The sequence below is a fragment of the Mercenaria mercenaria genome, chromosome 3 (assembly GCF_021730395.1).
Source record: "Mercenaria mercenaria strain notata chromosome 3, MADL_Memer_1, whole genome shotgun sequence".
NCBI classification, from domain to species: Eukaryota; Metazoa; Mollusca; class Bivalvia; order Venerida; family Veneridae; genus Mercenaria; species Mercenaria mercenaria.
In genome coordinates this window covers 86,265,677-86,286,842 of record NC_069363.1, presented here as the reverse complement: position 1 = coordinate 86,286,842, position 21,166 = coordinate 86,265,677, and the positions used below count along the sequence as shown (strand labels likewise).

Genomic DNA, 21,166 nt, shown 5'->3' with positions numbered 1-21,166 from the left:
ACGGTCATGAAAATGCCATTACATAGTAAAAAGTAAGAGGTGAATTTTAACGGTGACCTGTTAAAACTCTGTTAAAAATGTTTGAAAAAATTAAGGCCAATTTCATGAGCCTTTCAATGGCATGTGCATCCAGTAGTGACAGACGTTTGCGCATGCTAACTCCAATAATAGCTTATATGCTATGAACTTGATCTTTGTGAATATCGTGGTCGCTTAAATCCATGTTACCAAAATCCCACTAGAAAGATACTTCCCATAAATGTTTAGCTCATGACGCCACGATAACCATTTTGACCGACACCACAAACGATTAAGATCTCCTGTCGATCATAGACAAGAAGTAATGTTCGTTGACTTCGAATCACTGTCCCATCGCCGCTGTGGGTATGAACCCTACCTTTGGTGTAAAGTCCTTTCACGTGAGAATGACATCCAGTTGACCCACGGGAGGTTTGTAGTTGTACCCAGGTACCCGCACCTTCTTTGAAATAAGACTGAAAACTCGGAGAAAGTAAGTATGGCACAAACACCCGTGAGAAAATACTATCAAAGACATTTTTGTTAGACGTTTGTGAACATATGTAAATGAACATACTATGTGTACATTTCCATGAAGTCCATTTAGAGCTTTATTTACATGACATTTGAGAATATTACGAAATACGGACATGTCATGCTCAAAACCACAAGTTAAATTCTAAATTAGTGCAGTTCATATGGTCATATGGTCTTAAATAAGAGTTGGATGTTTTGAATTTTGTTTAATTCATTTCCGCCTTATATATTTCCTTCTCAGTCATTTCACCCATCTGAAGTAATCTAAAGTAATTGTTTATATTTGTTAGTTTCAATTATGTATGCTATCTTATGCACCCGGTAGAAACATATAATTGGATTTCCACGATTACGCATTCGCCATGTAGATGTTATGTCGATAACCAGTATGACTTTTTATAGTTCATAATTATAACAAACAAACTGCTTGATAGTGAGTAACATTTTATGGAGAAATACTTAAACACTTAAAGACAAAATATGTAAAACTTTGAAAGGTAATTTAATTTTTCCTTTAATGGAGAAAATCCCGGAGTATGAAATCTATATATATTCTCCTGACGTTGGATTACGTAACCATAAAATCTGAATGTGTACATGTCTAACCGGAAGAAGGTGTTGATAATTTAGGCCTAACTATAGAAAAGGAACCAGCGTGGGAGCCATCTGGTCTAATCGCGTAATGGCGGACAGTTTTTTGAACACTAGTTTTTCTTTTTGCATGGCCACAGGGGTCTATATTAAAGTTGGTTTCTGTTTAAATTTCATTGTGGATGTATTTTTGACATTTGGGTAGAACAAATGGGAGAGGATGTTGTATTTGGTGAAGTGAAACTCAGTTTTTATATGGGTAGTACTTCCAGGTCACAGCAATGTGATTTTGATGGGATTTTACAGTAAACAAATATGACATGAGAAATCTCTCTTAGAAGATACATGACCCCTACTTTTCTCTTCATTTTATGTCAGTTTTATCAAAACCCTTTGAAATGAGGTAAGGATTTGTTCTCTGAAATGGTTCTAGCTATGTTTGGTAGCTCTTTAAAAATGTCAGTTTTATATAGAATATATAGGGAATATTGTTAAGGCGTGTGTGACCTTTACCACAAAATTTACGACCAAATAAACGTGTTTCTGTACACTGTACAGTATTCTGGACAATCGTATCAACTGATATGATCTTAATGACTAAAAGTTATATAATGTATAAACTACCCCAATAAAACATTATTGCGTTACAATGACGTCACGTACGTAATGACATAGCATGTCAGTAACTGCGCAAAATTAATATATTTTATCATGGAAGCACGTGATATATCGTTTTCTTGAGACAGCCATTATTTTCTAAAAATTCCATGAGTCTTCAGCTTTGCATAATGACCAATATCTTTGCAGCTTTTAGGTACTGTTAGTTGAGCCATGCGGAATGTAAGAAAATAGCAATTAAGGTAGTTCTGCACGTTTGATAAACCGGAAGTGATAGCGTAACGTCATTTATCCGGAAAACGTAGAATAAAGCCTGAATTCAGCGTACGGAAATGAAAATCATTTTATCAGTTAAATGAAATCTGTGAGAAAATTTATTACAATGGTACTGTTGCTATATTTCTAAAGTCAAAATATGATATTTAAACATATGACACGTTAAAATGATCAAAATGATGTCTTAAAATTAGCGTCAAATGTCCGGTTCATTTTAATCATGGTCAAATATCTCAAAAATAAGCACACAGACCTATACATTTTATTTCACCAAATTATATGCCATATGTTTATTTACAATTGTGAGAAGTTTCATCAAAATCTACATTGTAGACAATTTTCTATTCGGGAAAATGTTATGAAAGTAATGATTTTCCCATAGACTCCCATTATGAAATATTGCTAGAGGTCCAAATTTTTCAAATCAGTCTAGCAAAAAATCAAACAAACGACCCTATCCTTTTTATTTGCTGAATGTTCTAGTTATATTCTGAAGTTATGAAAAATCAGAGTTTAATCAAATTCTATATTGTAGAAAAAATTTCGATCCAAACGTGCAGAACTACTTTAATGGCTGATACTAATGGGAAGATAGACGGATTCGAGGTTAAATATCACGGCCATTTTCAAATAAAGTGGGCAGATTGATTTGTAGTACCTAGTTTTCATAGATGAATTGTTGTTCATGTATTAATTACTGCGCTATAATATTTTAGTAGAAAAAAGTGATAAATACATGTTACAATTATAAATAAGCCACGGTACCTTTATTATCTAACTTTAAAGTTCAAAGGCTTTTCACTGACCTACATAAGAAACAACGTTTCAGCTTTTTAACTGTTTTGCAAAAAGGCCTGTGCGAAAAAGATTTGCAAATACACTTGAGTTTTTCGTATAAATGTTTGACGAGGCGTACTACGGTAAGTCTTTTGAGCTTTGCTATTTGTTTGCTTTAATGACAATAAAACAAATACATTACTTACTTTATAAAGCTAATCATTTGAGAAATTATGAAAAATGCAAGATATGAAATATTTTTGACATCATTGTTCCCATGATAACTTAATGTTTAGAGACACAAAATGGTACTATTTTAATTTTCAATATGCTGTACGACTGTTTTATTAACATGATATCAAATTACCTCAAAAGATTAATCCAGATTTCCACGTGTTTATAATGACACTAAATGGCATATTTAACCACTTGAAAGAGTTAAAGATATCAAAACGTCCTTTTTGAATAGACTGTGTAAATGTATACAACATTATCAACATATTTTATTACTTTAGCAAGCGAAGCGAAACATGATTAACATATGAAAATAAAACTTCATGATGTATACAGATATTAATTCAGTGTGACGATTCACTGAAATACTAACATTTTTTGACGTACACAATAGTTACGTATGGTCGAATATGCTTAACATCAAACTCTCAGAAGCGATTATCTCCCCTAGCGCCACAATAATCACTGTCGTCACAAATACCACTTGACCATAAAAGCTTCATGCCATTTGAAAAGAAATTCAAATATTATTTTCTTTTTTTTTCATTTAATCACCCACATTAGCATTAAATATCTTAAGACACTCGAAACAATCTAACGATTTATTAAAATCTTGATAAAATATTTGTGATGTCAGAGGTCTCTGTACTGTAAGTGGAACCACTATCTAGGAGATTGGCCCGACAATATTTAATAAATCATGCAATCTTCATACACTCAGCAATCACTTTCTAGATTTTGTACTTTAGAAAAGACAAAACAACCATTTTGACAGAGAAACCTTAGTAATTATTATGTTGTACACGAACCATAAATCTTGTCCTGTAAGGCCACAAATTCTTTCCCTAGAAGTACTTGGCTACCATATACTAAATTGCATAAACCATTAACAGACGGAACAGCAATTATTGCATCATTTTACACACATTCAGTTCAGAATGTCCTTGTAAAAGGAATTAATCATCCCTTAATTCAACTGCTTCATTTAATATATGTTATATCTAGAAGTCGTCGATAGAATCATTTGTCAGTTTTGTCAGTCATTCATAACAGTTGTCAGTAATACCATAATGGACATCATTAAGCATAGATAAAGCATATTACTACATGTTTTCAGTGTATTATCGAAATATTAGAGTGAAATTTATCCGGTATTTTAACGGTGAAAATTATCAAATATAGTTTACGGGCTATTTCACTATTCGTACGGGAGAGCAAAATTAACACATTGTTTCCTCCTCAATTTTAAAACATTTCACCAGCCACAGCATCCTCTATCACCTACAACATGTGTTTCGTGAAAAAAGATCATTTGTCACTCAACTTGTAATGTTAGTAAATGACCTGGTTAACGCAGTCTATGATAAGAAACAAGTTAATCTCATACTACTAGATTTCAGTAAGGCTTTCGATAAGGTCAGCCATGAGAATACACAATTATGGAGTCAGAAGTCAAACGCTCAAGTGGATTAAAAGTTTCTCAGTTTTTAAAACCCAAATAAGGTAAAGAAATATGTCTCCCACAATCAGTGTTTCATTTGATTCTCTAACCATTCTGATGTTTAGAGTGGATAGTATTCTTGTAACAGTTATATTGAGACCTGATGTCTTGGTCTTACTTCAGGCTAGATAAAGTTTGCAATATCAGTCTAACTAAATTAAATACATCGGCCTTTTTTCTATTTTCAAACACTTATCTGTGTTATTCCTTCTTTATATTTCGTGGCGATGAGGTAGCTTCTTCCTATATAGTTTTAACTTGTTTGTATCTCATTGCCACGAGACAGCGGATTGCCACGAGATAGCTTACTGTTGCTTTTTATATTCTATACCTAGTGGTCACAAGATGATATTTTAACACGATAGCTTTATGTTTTCTTATTCATATTTCTTGATCCCGCTATAACGCACTAATCCCCCAACGATACATTGATACCGTCCAGAAGCGACATGATAATTGATATAATAACAAATCACATTGCTAATACATTATTTTTTTGGCAAATAACTATAAGTATTTCTTTCATTTTTACTGCCAAATATGCACATGGCAAAACAGCTCAGTCGAATAAAATACATATACCAGTAACAAATTATCAACTCAGTTTGTGTAAGTTTGAATCCTTATGGAGATTTTTTTTCAGATCATATTCTTTTCCTTTTTCTTACCCGTTTTTCTTTCTATTACCGTATTATTCACTTCATTCTTTAATGATTTTGTATCTACATAATAGTATATGCCTTCATATTCATTATATACATGCCTTTAACTAATATTATCTTGGACATTATGCTAAATGTTTCTCGTCTGCCATATCAGCCTCGGAACTGTCATTGAGAAAATAATAAGCATTCAAAGGAATTGAACTATTTCATTGCAAAAATAAAACAAAAACTGCCAATCCCGAGATTCAAACCCATACAGGAAAATGATCTGTTGAACATATTCTGTATGCTTTACTTCTGAGCTTGTTTGTAACTGGTAAGAATATTAAAAATATTCAGGTTTTGACCCATAGCTATATTCGGGCGCTCTGTGACTCCAGGAAATCTACTCTAACCTTTTATCTATTACAAAAATGATGAATTCAATATGCTTCATTTAAATCTATTTACAGTTATGTTTGTTAACACCACCCTATCGTTGGGACACTATACAATCCGTTCATGTCCTCTGCGCTACCGTACAAAACAGTTTACAAGTTGACGCTGTTTATATTTTTAGAATGTTTGTATGTAAATATAAGCAAACAAATGCCACCAATCAAATACAAGAAGGAAGTGAAAATCTTACGATGCAAATATGTTTTAATTACTATAAACATAGATATCAATTACAGTGTAGGTTATTGTTTATTCATACGCTCTAGCGATTACTCAAAAATTTGACAGTCGATAACCTAACCCGTAAGATCATATTTCAATATGCATTATTGAATGGCATTTTCCTTTTATTAGTTATGTAACAGTATATATATTAATTTAAGGAGGTAGAATACATTGTTACCAGGGAAAATTCAAATTAGTTGAGCCGTAGAAATTTATTACATTTCGTGTAATTTAATATTTCAGCTGCTGCAGTCTCAGGCTCGTTTATCTTTGCCCCTTCAAGTACAATTCTTATCCAGGTTTGAAATACATAATCCTCCAAAGCTATTTTATATTGTGAGAAGAAGGAAAATACGGATATTTAACACTTTTTAGTGTATTTCGGTTTTACTGTTATCCGTAAAAGTCTGCGTAGTTGATAATTTTACCAGTAAGCCCTAAGGCTTGAGCTTTCTAATATAAGCTTAAAATGTGTATTTCACCTGACTCGTGTTTCCATGGTAACGCATTTTGTTGCGTTTTTAAACAACTAATTATGATAACGTGTTTTTCGACGGCTTCAGTTCCATTCTGTAAATTACCAACATGGAATATTAGGGTAATATTTTTAGCAGAATATCAAACACTTTACATAGTACCCTCCTTATCTAGTTATCTTCCGTTAATGTTAAACCCCTCACGGGGACGTAGACATTTGGAGCGTCAAACCACAAAGAATATTTAAAGACTGAACTGTAAAAAAGATAGTTAAAAGCAAGGAAAATAGCTTGCTTAAAAGTAAAAGTTTAAAAGCAGCTATCAGGCAGTTTAGGGTGAGACATGATCAATACAGCAAATGGCTGCATTGAACTGCTCAGGGGTAGGTTGGTGGACAACAGCAGGAGGGAGATAATTCCAGTGATACACTGTTCTGGGGAAGAAAGAATACTTGAATATCGTGTAACTGAGGGAATGAAAGTGACGTGCTTGGCTAGTGAAGAGAACTAAGAAGCCTTTATTGGAGATGGCAACTAAATCATGGTGAATGTTGTACATAAGGGAAAGTCTATTATCAATACGTCGGAGATCAAGGCGACGACGTTTGAGGGATTGAAGCATGTCTGTGACATTGGAGGTTGCCTTAATCCAATGAGCTGCACGTCTCTGGACAGCCTCTATCTGGTCTATGGGGGTTTGGGTATAGGGTGACCTCACTTCAGCTGGGGTCTTACGAGCCTCTGGTAAGCCATGGACTTAATAGGTTCAGATTTGACCTTGATGTTTCTGCGCAGAAAGCCTTACGTTTGATTTGCTTTCTTTGTTGACCTATTGATGTGGGCGTCCCAATAAAGATTATTTGATATATCCATGCCACGGTATTTGGCCGAGATGGCTTATTCAAGTAGGACTCCATGGAGGTAGTACTGGGTGGGAATAGGATGATTCCTTTTTCTGAAGTAGATAGTTTGACATTTCGAGGGGTTAAATTCCATATCCAACTCCAAGTCCCACTCTTCTAACATTTTGAGGTCATTTTAGAGGGTAACTGATTTATTTGCAGAATGATGACAGTGTGGGATAGACTGCTGTATCATCTGCAAAGAGGCGGACTTTGGAGTTAATATTTTGTGGGCGGTCATAAGCTAAAAACAGTAAGGGACCTAGGACGAACACCTGGGGAACACCAGATGGGACTGGGATGGCATCGGAACTGGTGCCATTCAGGACAACTGATTGGATACAGTTATCATGGCTGACCTTATCGAAAGCCTTACTGAAATCTAGTAGTATGAGATCCACTTGTTTCTTATCATAGACTGCGTTAACCAGGTCATTAACTAACGTCACTAGTTGAGTGACACACGATCTTTTTTCACGAAACCAATGTTGTAGGTCGTAGTGGATACTGTGGCTGGTGAAATGTTTTACAATTGAGGAGGAAACAATGTGTTCCAATACTTTACACAGAACATATGTTAGAGAAATAGGCCTGCAGTTGGCGGGGTTTGACCTGTCGACTTTTTTTGTAAACAGGGGCAACAATAGCCGACCTCCACTGGAATGGTAGGGATCCCTCATCAAGGGATTTCTGGAATCATTCTCGCTAATGTCGCTTCAAAACGGTTTATTTTCAAAGTAAGTAATATTTTCGTGTTATTTGCATTTATTTAAACAAATCACAAAGCTTAAAATACTTACAGCAGTACCCTTTGCCTGACAATTTTATAGAGAAATGATTGTGCTTGAAATTATCATTTTAATGCCATTGGATAGTGTTGAAATACAGATAAAAAGCTGAATCTGTATTCCTTAAATAGACAAGTGTCAACGCCTTTGAATTTTACATTTAGTTATATAGGTTACGGGATTAGTTTCCATGGTAACATTAATCTAATTCAAGAAATCGCTATTTCTACTGAAATTTGAAAAAAAAATGAAAACGATAAAATAGGTATTACAAATCAAACTGCCCAATTTTTATTTGGAAACGTCCGTAACATGTAACCCCTTTCACCCAGCTAAATTTCCAGTAACATCAGTTACCATTATCCACTTTCTTACATTCCGCATAACATTTCAATATAACTAAATAAAAGCCGCAAAATATAGATCATTATTCAGAACGAAAGATTCATAAAATATTTCGGCAAATAATAGCTGTTTAAAATAGTTTAAATAAATAGAGATTACGTATTTCCATGATAAAAGCTATTAATTTTGCACGGTAACTGACATGTAATGCCATGACATCGATGACGTTAAGATAACAATGTTTTGTAGCGTTTTGTAGCGTTTCTGCGGCAACAGATCAAAGACAGTTTAATGGTATTTTTTTAGAAGAATAAATATACAAACACATTTGGTTTGTTGTAAACGTTGTCGTATCACGTTGGGCATTCACACATATAAATGTGAAGGTATACTACCTCCTTAACCATTTTAACGTCATTCTATTGTAGGTAATTCTTATTCCTGAACCCACAATTGATTTACAGACGTTTGTGTTATCAGCTTGTCACGTACGCTTCAACCGGGAATAGAAGTAAATAAAATGACTAAAATTAATTATGAAATTAATAAAGTTAATAAAAAGAAAAAAAAGAAAAGTTAAAGTAACTCTTAAGAGCAATTGATAACGTAACGGATTACAGTTTTCTTTTGTAGATATTATCAAATGTCGCGAGCGAACTTACCCTTTGCATTTAATATTTCTTACTTTTCTGATTATTTATTTTAACTTAAAACTGTTTTCTTAAAATGTTTTCTTCATTACGTATACTATGGAGGTATTGTGTTTTATTAAGTCAGTGGCATATATAATGCATCTATAATTACACACTTATGTATATTAGTATGTCAAGACCGAAATATTCGACTTCTGTTATAGATATATCTGTACGACGCACTGAATCACAGCAAAATATATCACAACGGAACAATATGAAATAAGTAAAATTTACAAGAAAATGTTTTCAGAAAAATTGGTAGAAAAGATGCATCGCGTATACGATTTGTACGGTGCCCCTAAAGTGACATGTTACACACTTTTTTCCACTTAAGTAATGTGAGACTTTTTTTATTTCGTTAAAACGAAATCATTTCGTTTAAACGAAATAACTATTTCGTTTAAACGAAATGATTTCGTTTTAACGAAATAACTATTTCGTTAAAACGAAATCATTTCGTTTAAACGTAATCATTTCGTTAAAACGAAATAACTATTTCGTTAAAACGAAATCATTTCGTTTAAACGTAATCATTTCGTTAAAACGAAATAACTATTTCGTTTAAACGAAATCGTTTCGTTTTAACGAAATAAGTTTAAACGAAATCATTACTTTTGAACGAAATAACTATTAAACGTAAAAACGAAATGATTTCGTTTAAACGAAGTAACATTTCGTAAAAACAAAATGATTTCGTTTAAACGAAATAAATGTTATTTCGTTTAAACGAAATAGTTATTACGTTAAGACGAAATGATTTCGTTTAAACGAAATAGCTATTTCGTAAAAACGAAATGATTTCGTTTAAACGAAATAGTTATTTCGTAAAAACGAAATGATGTCGATTTAACGAAATGATTTCGTTTAAACGAAATAGTTATTTCGTTAAAACGAAATGATTTCGTTTATAAACGAAATAGTTATTTCGTTTGAACGAAATCATTTCGTTTTAACGAAATAAGCTTAAACGAAATCATTTCGTTTTTACGAAATAACTATTTCGTTTAAACGAAATCATTTCGTTTTAACGTAATAACTATTTTGTTTAAACGAAATAACATTTCGCAAAAACGAAATGATTTCGTTTAAACGAAATAAATGTTATTTCGTTTAAACGAAATAGTTATTACGTTAAAACGAAATGGTTTCGTTTAAACGAAATAGTTATTTCGTAAAAACGAAATGATTTCGTTTAAACGAAAAAGTTATTTCGTTTAAACGAAATGATTTCGTTTAAACGAAATGATTTCGTTTAAACGAAATAAAAAAAGTCTCACATTACCTAAGTGGAAAAAAAGTGTGTAACATGTCACTTTAGGGGCACCGTTACGGAAGCTTAGAAGGGCCTTCAGTTGTGAGAAAATGTTTTCACAAGTTCCGAAAATTAAGGCGAAATCCCTAAAACTTTAAGGTTTTTTCGCGTTGAAATTTCCGCATTGGTTCGAACTTTTCAAACAACTTGATTTGAATCTTCGTACAAAGACAGAAAGATTTAATTTTTCGTATTATTATTGTCGAGAAGTTGTACTTAATTACATCGCGGAAAAGTCTTTGCGCGATATTGATAAGATATTTGCCTTCCTCGCCAAAAATACTCGCATTGAAGTAATTTATTTCTAACATCTCGACTTCAGCTTATTGCAATGAAAAATAAGTCACACGTTCCATATTGAGTGTCTCTATACCATAACATTACATTTGCTTTTCATCCTTCCCACAGGGATATGGATAAATTGCGTTATCCGTCCATCCGTCGTCCGTGTTTCAGTCCGGTTGGAGCCTTATCAGAGACATGTCACTGTTTGGAGTATTTAAAATAAAATATGGTAGAAATGTTAATTGCTAGAAGGAAATGCCACCTTGCAAGTTTCAGTCAGATTGTCTATGAAAGACAATGTTTATCGCCCTTACCAAAGCCATACCTAAAATATGGTTTAGACTATTTTCATGAAACATGGTAGCAATGTAAACTGATGTAGTATAGGTAGTTTGTATAACACAACTATTTTGAGGTTTCTTCAATTTATTGGACAGTACCAGTATAGTACGTGTAGAGAAAAACCTAGAACATAAAACAGTAAAATCATGAACATAGAAAATACGAATTACAATAAAACAATAGGAGATGTGAAAAATGCAGATTTCACAAAATAGATCTCTCGCGGTAAATAAGTTATCATTGCATTTAAAAAGAACAAATGCTAAAGAAAATATCTTACCAGAATCGACTAGCAAAGGTACACTTATGAAATAGTAAATTGTCCAAAGGTAAGGACATTAAATTACTAGTATAACAATAGATCTAGAAGAACTTGCGTTCACTAGGACAACGGTTCTCAAGAATGAAGAATAGAGGGCCGTGCAATTGTTAGTTCGCGCCAAAAGTTGTTATTTGTGCATGAAGATAACTGACCAATGAAAACGTCTTCTATCTACAAAACAAGTTCAAATGCACGAGTGGACACATGACTGAACATAATAATACAAACACGGAGTACGATACAATATGATACAACGAAATACAGAGTACAAACATGATACAACGGAATACGGAGTACTGATCATCGATATACGACCTGACTATAAATAAATGACTGTGAATCCATTTATCAGTTTAAATAAAGTGAAACTTGACTTTACTACACTGAGGTAAGGAAATGCGATCATGCAAGTTTCAGTCAGATGAAACGAGTTAATGCCCCTTGTACTTATATACATATATTACTTATGTAGAGTTTTATTGTCTTTCTATCCACCTGGAACCATATCTAAGACATTGTAAGGGGTATTTCAATAAAACGTGGTAATAATTTTGACTGCCATTGGTAAATGCGGCACTGTACCAGAATAGTGCCCTTAGTACTTGTATAATGTTTACTATATATGACATTTCTTTGCAAATGGGATGTTGCAACCAAGTTTTGTACATATCAAACTTTCTTGACTGAGGTACGCGTTCTGATCACTTGGGTCAATGACAATGTCACCGCTACTAAATATAGAAAACTTGTTTTCTCACAAAAATGAGATAAGCAGACCAAATCTGCTAGGTGTGTAGCCTTAAAAAAGAGCAACGTATATTTGAGTGGAATTTGGTACCTTGGGTCAAGGTCACTGTTACTAAATTATAGGCAAAGGATTCAGTCAAAAATCGGAAGCATGGAAATCTACACTGTAAAGCCCGAATTCTCGATTTTCATTAAACCAATCCTGAAAAATCTTTGGCCTGATTATTATAATTAGCATATTATAAAACAAGAGCCGTCACAGGAGACAGCGCTCTTGCTAATTTCGATGCTGGATAGCGACATTGAGCACATTTGAGGAAGCTGGAGCTGTCACTGGAGTGTTTAATGACTCTAAACCGGATGAAGCTTAAGCACGAAAAACTGTAAACTGAAATTCTGAGTAAAACAGGGGGGTAATTCATGAACTATTGGTGCGAGAGATATGACCTTTGTGCCATATGATGTGGGTGATGATGAGAAATAACTATTTTATGGTTGAAGTATTCCATCAAGTAATTACAGAGATAAAAAAGAAAGTACATTAAAACCTTAACTAAGGTGTGTTTGCGGAAGGGCCGGATCGAGTAAGATAGATAAAACTTATACAAATAAGGAAGCCGACGTAGATGCAGACACATGGATGATTGTAAGAACCCTATCTATTCTCTGAAACTAATTGATGTAGTACACTTTGTTCAGAGGCAGCTAAAACATACATTCTGAGAAAACAGTCTTATGCACGTGGTCATGTACCGTATAACGTCTTCGCAGTTACTTTCAAAGAAGTATTTGAGATGCCACTTCCAAAAATAATGTCGATAAAAATACGCGAAATGCAAAAAGTTTTTTTTTCGGCATCGTGAAATATTTAAGACGTCATCACCAAAACATATCTAGCCATCTCATGAAAAATATTCCAACATGTTTATTCAGAGCTAAGTGTCGATATAACAATATTCGAAATGACAAAAGATTTTTTCTTTGCAACTAAATTTAAATCGTGTTGGTGGAAAAATAGACTACAGTGCGAGCATTTTAATGCGAGAAAACCATAAAGTTTTAGACATCTCGTCTTAGTTTTCTGTACTTGTGAAAACATTTTCTCACAACTGAAGGCCCTTCTAGGCTTCCGTACACCGTAGATTTGAACCTAAAACCTTGTTGTAGTCCGTGCTTACCACGTCAGTGGTCTGATCACGATAAATTGATTTCAATATCAAACTTGATATCTTATGAATGTAACAACATTTTTACACGTGAAAACGAGCTACATGTTATGAGTCGTCCGATACCAAATGAATTTTCCAATTGTCAAATGCGGTAGATTAGGTTTATGAAATGAAAAGGTATTTATGCTTCAGTGGTTACTCCAATTTTGATCAAGTAATGGGTTTGGTCAAAATTTTAACATTATCTGGACTCACTGACTGCTTAATACATGTTAGATTATAACTGTATGTATTTTCAAAATTTGACTTTCTTGGCTTTTCAGAAAGATTTAGCTATTTAAGCATATATAAATTTAATAAACATTCTTTGCCTAAGAAGTCATATGAATATAAGAGCTTTTGTATTATAGTTGTCAAATGTTTACAGTGACAAGTATATATTTAGCCGATGTTCGGAAATTCATTAAAAATGCAGGGTTTTTTTTGAATATCATAACCTCTCATTACATATCTTGGTTATGCAACCAAAAGAATTCCAAAGCTACACTCTGTTTTAAAACTTGAATTTTGGGTCAAATTGTTGAAATATCCCAATATATGTCAAATGCAAATGTAAAATAAGAAATTATATTGAAATCAATACTTTTTAATACTTTTTTTATTAAGGTTGAGTAATTTCAAAATTTCATGAAAAGTAAAAAAACAACAACAAAAAAAAACCCATTAAATTCTGATATAGGTCTAACTGTATGAAATGAGTTTTATTTTAGTTCTTAAATATATATCTAAAAGAGAATACTAATAATGAAAAATGTTATAAAATATTACTCAAACGTGCCTGACAACCTTTTAAATTAATAATTTTTGTTGTTTTATTAAAGTTAAATTGGTTTAAGAAACAAAACAAATTAAGTCAGATAAACCATCCGTAAATGTGGATTTGAGACAATTACTTAAGTTTACTGACGTCATTACTCTGTAGTTTTCGTGGATTGTTTTACACAAGTACTCAGTATATTCAATAAAATTATCTCCTGGGGATCAAACTCGTGAGCCTACATAGTCTTTAGTTTAACCTACCACGCTAACAGGGACGTCACTGAAATCATTACGGTCAAACAGAAAATATAGCCTCTCGATTGTTACGATTCTTAAAAAACAAAGACAAATATCAAACAGGGAATGCCACGCACCAAAAACGCAGCCTCCTCAAAACGAACCCCCACCCCCCGCACGCAGACGCGTACACCACACACACACACACACACACAACACACACACACAAAGCCAACACATAAGGACAAAACGAACAAACAATGGAACACAGTGGGGCACCGCCTTGGAACGGTCAGTGGCAAAAACACCACTGGGGAGCTTAAACCGGTTTATGGTGCGCACCCAACCTCACTCTTACCCTCACTCTTAAGACTTGAACATGTGACCTAGGTGTTTTACCAAAGAGGACAAAGTGTCCATCTTATCGATGACTTTATGAGACAAACAGCCTGACAAAGTTCCATTTATATTAGATAAATTATGACTAGACAGTGACATAATAGAAAAAGGGAACCCTTCATCTCTAAATGGTTTGTTGTCAACTATATTTGAGAAAAGAATTGAGCACCAAAAATGAGACCCGTCCTGGGCGCCCTTTGAATGCTGTGTCTGACAAAGTTATTGATGCTGTGAAAATAATAATCGAGAAAGATGCAAGGTGCAAAGTGGAGCAGATAGGAGAAATGTCGGGCCTTAATTCGTCAGCGGTTTTTCTGATTTAAAAACTAGAATGTGTCTGTAGGACACAGGGTGTGCACCCACTGGTACATTTGTCACAAATAAGGGGAAATAATTCAAATGTTTACAGTCTTACTGGGGTATAGCCTAAACAGAAACATTTTATGAAAAGGATTCATTATTCTATACCATATACTTTTTGAGCTATGAGCATCACAAACAAAAAATCCACTATTTTGGCTATGTCAAGGGTCATAACTCTGTAATAAATACTAAGATTCTCAAAAAGAATACCAAGTGTGCAAGGTCACATTATGATAAAGACTCAAGCAAAGTTTTATGAATTTACATTAAATACTTTTTGAGTTAGGCACATAACTAGGTGAAAATGTGCATTTTTTGACTATTTTAGTGGCCATAACTTTAAAAATATGGAGAGGAGCCAGCAAAAAAATAAGAGGTGTGCAAGTTCATATCTTACTCATGTAAGTTTCCATCCACTTATATCGTATACTTTCTGAGCTAGGTGTGTCACAAGGTGAAAATGTACACTTTTGAATATTTCAGGGGCCATAACTCTGAAAATAGGGGTTGAGGCAAATAAAAATTAGGAGGTGCGCATGTTCATATCATAATAAATACTCATGCAAGGTTTAATCAATTTATATGTAATACTTTTTTGAGTTAGGCGCGTCACAATTATGCGGTGAAAATATGCATTTTTTGACTATTTCAGGGGCCATAACTCTATATATAGGTGGCTGACCCAGATGAAAAATAGAAGGTGCACAAGTTCATATGATGATTAAAACTCATGCAAGGTTTATTTAATTTATATGAAATGCCTTTTGAGCTAGGTGTGTCACAAGGTGGAAATGTGCATTTTTGATTTTTTCAGGGGCCATAACTGAAAATAGGGGCGGACCAAAATAAAAGATAGAAGGTGAGCAAGTTCATACCATAATTGAGACTCATTCAAGGTTTCGTAATTCTATATTAAATACTTTATGAGCTAGGCATGTCACAAGGTGAAAATGTGCATTTTTGACTATTTCAGGGATCATAACTCTGAAAATAGGTGGCGGACCCAAATGAAAAATAGGAGGTGCGCAAGTTCATATCATGTTAAAGACTCATGCAAGGTTTCATCAATTTATATGAAATATTTTTGAGAAAAGCGCGTCACAAGGTGAAAATGTGCATTTTTGACTATTTCAGGGGCCATAACTCTAAAAATAGGGAGCGGACCAAATGAAAAAATAGGAAATGTGCAAGTTCATATCATGATAAAGACTCATACAAGGCTTAATCAATATATATGAAATACTTTTTGAGCTAGACACGTCACAAGGTGAAAATGTGCATTTTTTACTATTTCAGGGGCCATAACTCTGAAAATAGGGAACGGAGCCAGACGAAAAATAGGAGGTGCGCAAATTCGTATCATGATAAAGACTCATGCAAGGTTTCATCAATTTATATCAAATACTTTTAGAGCTAGGCGCGTCACGATCTTTGGACGGACGCACGGACAAAAGCAAATCTATATGCCCCCACCATTCATGGGATGGGAGCACAATAAGGCTAAACCGGCGTAAGATTTGTGCACGCCCGATATCGCATTTATTGACCCCTGGGCAAAAGAGGGAGAGGGTAGACAAAACTTTGCCCTACTCGTCAAATATAAAAACAAGTAGCAAAGAAATTGTTACAGGTGGTGAGACCTGACTTTTTTGAGCCTTACAATAAAGAAAATAAAGAAAATAATAAATTGTTGGTAGGTGAAAATAATGTGAGGCCCGTTCTTACTCGGCGGAGCAGAAGCGTCATGCGGGTTATGTCAGCCCTGTTCTTTGCCTCCAATGGAATTATGGCTCGAGATCCTGTCCCTGAACAGAACTAGTGTTACTGGTACATTTTACAAAGAAAATGACCTCTCTGCTGTTCTCGACCACTACACAGCAAACCGCCCAAAGACAGGGGCGCGTGGCATGAAGCTGCTACATGACAACACCCTGGCCCATCGTTCAGCCGTAGTTCCGTATTACCTCAAGGAGAATTATATTGAGGTTTTACCACAACCACCACATAGCCCTGATTTCGTCCTTTGTGACTTTTGGTTGAACCAATACATTAAATCATTCTTAAGAGGACGCCGCTTTGAATCGCGCAGCCCAATCGGAAGCGCTCTATACCAGTGTATAAACAGTATACCTAAGGAGAGCTACCAAAATGCATTTTCTGAGTGGCTTTTGTGCCCGGAAAAGTATATACAGTCAGGTGGAGAAAACGTTGAAGGTCTCACTTTAGTCATTTTTTGGAAAATGACTGAAGTCTGGATAGCACGACACTGTTGCCACTACTTTTTCAAACGCTCCTCGTATATGCATATTGAGATCTCAGTAATAGCACTATTAGTAGAGACCTTTGTTCTTGCTATGATTGTTCAGTTATACAAAGACAAATTGAAGATGTACCTTTATTGAGATTAACGTCAATCTCGGTTGTATTTCAGACAGCTTGTCGAAGGCCAACGGATAGGATGAGATCAACATATTTAAAATAAATAAAGACGTAACAGACCATGAAGATCATTCCGGAACCTTTGAAGATAAGTGAGTATAAGATAGATAATAATATTTCAGAGGATTTGAGACTTACATATGACACGTGTTCGTGTTTGATAAAACACATAAAATTTAGCAAAATTAATATACATGTACATGATTTGGATATTTGGCGTCAATGTAGTCATTGTAATTACAAAATGTACGTTTAAAAGAAGAATGATTTCAGAAAGATATAAAGCATTGTGGTTTCCTAAGTTTATTCATGAGTCTATATAAAAAAAAATTAAAAATGCGATTGTCGTGTTGTTTGTGCAGCTGTAACTACATGTACGTACATTGTGTGCAATCCTCCCTATATATATGTGAAGAAAAGTATCTGATTTATTTGTTTTTATTGTTGCAAATGGAACTAATTAGTATCAAGTGATTGAAAGTGTCTAAGTTAGACACTCTCAAAGGTTACCGTTGATACAATGTAGAACAGAGTTCTATAGAACATCTTTCTTACACTCTGCTATTCGGGAATGGAACTATTAACCAGCTTCTATTACAGACCAAACGACCATCCATTCTTTCAAAAAATGCTTTAAATGATAGAAGCAATCTGAAACCCTACGCTCTGTTTAAAATTGGTCAGCGCAAGCTACAGATTCTTCATACTCGCCTAAGACTGGGTTGTAGTTCAATAAACTTTGATCTCCATCGGCGTTCACTAATTGACTCTCCATTGTGTAGCTGTGGCTAAGTCGAAACAGTTAGTCACTTCTATCCTGTCCCAACTACACCCAGCAAAGGCAAAATCTTTTGACTAACCTCCCTTGTCCCGCTACGATTCACAACCTTCTGTTCGGCAATGAGCATCTGTCTTTTGAACAAAATAAGCATGTCATAATCAAAGCTCAGCAATTAGTAGCAGCGACAGGTCGTTTTGATCCGAGTCACAACGGTTGATGAGTATGGGTCCCTGAGTAGCTGAACTTTTCTTCTATTTTCGTATTGTTTTGTTTTTCATCCGTCTACATTAGGTTGAAAAAATACTCAGTTTTTACCAGTTTCTACTTCAGTTTTCTTCTAAGTTTATTTTTCTTCGACGTTAATCATTTAACAGTACTAACCTTGTTGCAATCTGTCATAACAAAAATTATTTGTATGTATTAGGAAATGGATTCATATAAGTTACCTTGTAACTTTTTTTCCTAATCCTAACTGTATTTGTTACAATGTTTGTATTATGTGTACTTGATTGATTGAAATAAATACTGTTTAAACTAAGTGATTGAAACAAAAGGAATTGTTACCGGACTTGGACAGAGAAAACGACAGTAAGTTAAATGTCAAATCTTTGATCATTTTAATTTTCCACTTTTATGTTACAAAAAAAAGAAGAACTCTTTTAAGAAAATCAAATTGAAAGGTAAGAATAACAGTAAACTTTTAATGATGTCATAAGTCTTCTCTACCTGTCGATTTTGTAATTAGATTTCACGATCTGTCATTTTTGTTTCCTTCTCCAGTCTTCATATGCATTGTTTTTGTAAGTATCTTTTAAGGTCATTGTAGTGTTTAACAATATAAAACATTCCAAAGCAATAACTGTGCTAAAACTTGTTTGATGAGCCCATTGATGTAAGATTTTTTATTGTTTAAGTTTATTGTCGGCAAAACGGGTAAAAAACTTGATATCAAGACGTTAGAATGGTTCCTATCGGAGTATAGGAAAATATTAGTTTAAATCATAACGGTATCATTTTTGAGAGCAACTGAGTATTTTGTTTTGTTTTCTGTCATTCACCGGAAAGTCAAAACGTACATGTAGTGTCACCTTACGTTTATACAAACTAACACATTTTAAATCGATTAATAAGTGTGTTCTTTACGCACGTAATTCAAATTTAACACCACACGCCTTTTTGTAGGTTGCATAGATTAAGAAACTCAGCAGTTTTTTAACACATACGGGTTCATTTACAAGATGAACCATACTAAGAATCGATCTAGGTATAAATACATTAGCTTTTTAAACAGTTTTGTCCCACGCCAAACTTGTAAATATGTTATACTCCTAACCCAAAAAGTTCTATAACCTAATAACCACTTTTAAATATTCCTTAACCCGCTCTCTAACCCGAGCCCGAACTGAACTATCATCCTATTCCGTTCTTGTGAAACATTTCTAATTCTCTGATTCCGCCTCTCTTCCTAATTCAGTCACTCCCTAATTCAGTCCCTATTCTATCCTTAAAGGATTTTTCCTGAATATGGATACCTTTTTCACGAACTGCATCACAATAACATGTTTAAAAGCATTTCAAAATATTCATAGCAATTTCAAAAACATGTCAATCAAAATGTCTATTATGTACTCATGTAACTGTAACCAACAGCTGTAGAATCAGTCACTAATGGGTATTTTCGTAAATAAATGACTGGTACTGAAACAAACAAAGTAATTAAGGCCATACATAATAAACAAAACATTCGACTATGATTCATTTTGCTAAAATTATAAACAACCAGGTAAACAAAGAAATTAACATTTCTGAACAACTACTGAAAATTCCATCGAAAACAATAACAAAATAATTAAGGCTGACCAAATCAATTTCTGTTGAGAGCTTCGCAATATCTGACCAGTTATATTTGTAACCAAAGTCATTTAGGCCAAAACCTAATGGATAAAACATTCCAATGTTACGAAATTTGCTAGAGTAGTAAATACCAAAAATGACCTACACATGTAAACAAAATGAGAATTATTTGTAAGAATTATCAGAATTTTTTACCAAAATCAATAACAGATAAAATAAACACAATGATTAATTAATTAAAAACTGACCTGCGAGCTATCATTGTGTTACATCAAAGTAAATCATATATCTGGTGTTACTTCGTAGAAGGCTTAACGTACACAAAATCATGGAACTTTTTTTTTTTAACACACGCATGCAATTTCAGCATTTCTTAGTGTCTGTACAATAATATGTTTCAGTCCATATAAAGTTTTAAAACGCAAAAAAATATTATAATGAAATGCAACATACAGTCAAATAACTATGACAGTTTTATATTGCAGGTGCACAAAGTTTGTTAATAGCTGTAGAACATTCACATTATGGGGTACTATACGTTTATGCGGAAAAGAGAACGTTTGGAAACCCATGTGAGTGTTTTTCATAGGTAAAAGTACTTTTAGACAACATGCTGTCCGGATTCATTAGACGAGGAAGAAGAATTTACATATTGTGTTAATTTAGTAGCTAATCAAACGTTATATATTCACTACGTTTTACTAGCATTTAGGAGTGACCTGTCGCTTTTATTTTTAGATTGGGATTTACCAGACTGTTCCATTTATTAAATAAGGTTTGAAAGATATTTGACTTCTTTAAAACTATGAATATATTTTAAAACATATGCGTACATTGAAATTGCCTCAGTAGTTCAGTTGGTAGGACCGAGGAATGTTGCCAAAGATTTAACTTTTGCGATTAGGAGGCGGATGGCTCGAATCCTACACAGAGTGATTTGTTTTATGATTGAATTTGTTTTATTTATATTTTTGTTTGTTTTTTTATTTCATTTTAATTCGTCATTTCAAT

The 21,166-nt window shown here is 33.8% G+C and overlaps 1 protein-coding gene across 4 annotated transcripts in view; it reads left to right on the top strand.

Annotated features, from left to right (window-relative positions):
- The window catches only part of LOC123524178 (uncharacterized), a 50,283-nt gene that overhangs the window by 9,009 nt on the left and 20,108 nt on the right, over nt 1-21,166 (top strand). For 3 of the 4 annotated variants that reach the window (XM_045302174.2, XM_053539145.1, XM_045302173.2), the window contains exons 2-3: nt 17,513-17,612; nt 20,641-20,727. In XM_045302174.2, the coding sequence (XP_045158109.2) occupies nt 17,582-17,612; nt 20,641-20,727 (118 nt within the window). In that variant the 5' untranslated portion in view covers nt 17,513-17,581. Of the gene's footprint in view, nt 1-17,512; nt 17,613-20,640; nt 20,728-21,166 lie in introns of those variants that run through there. The other variant, XM_053539144.1, reaches the window with a different exon arrangement.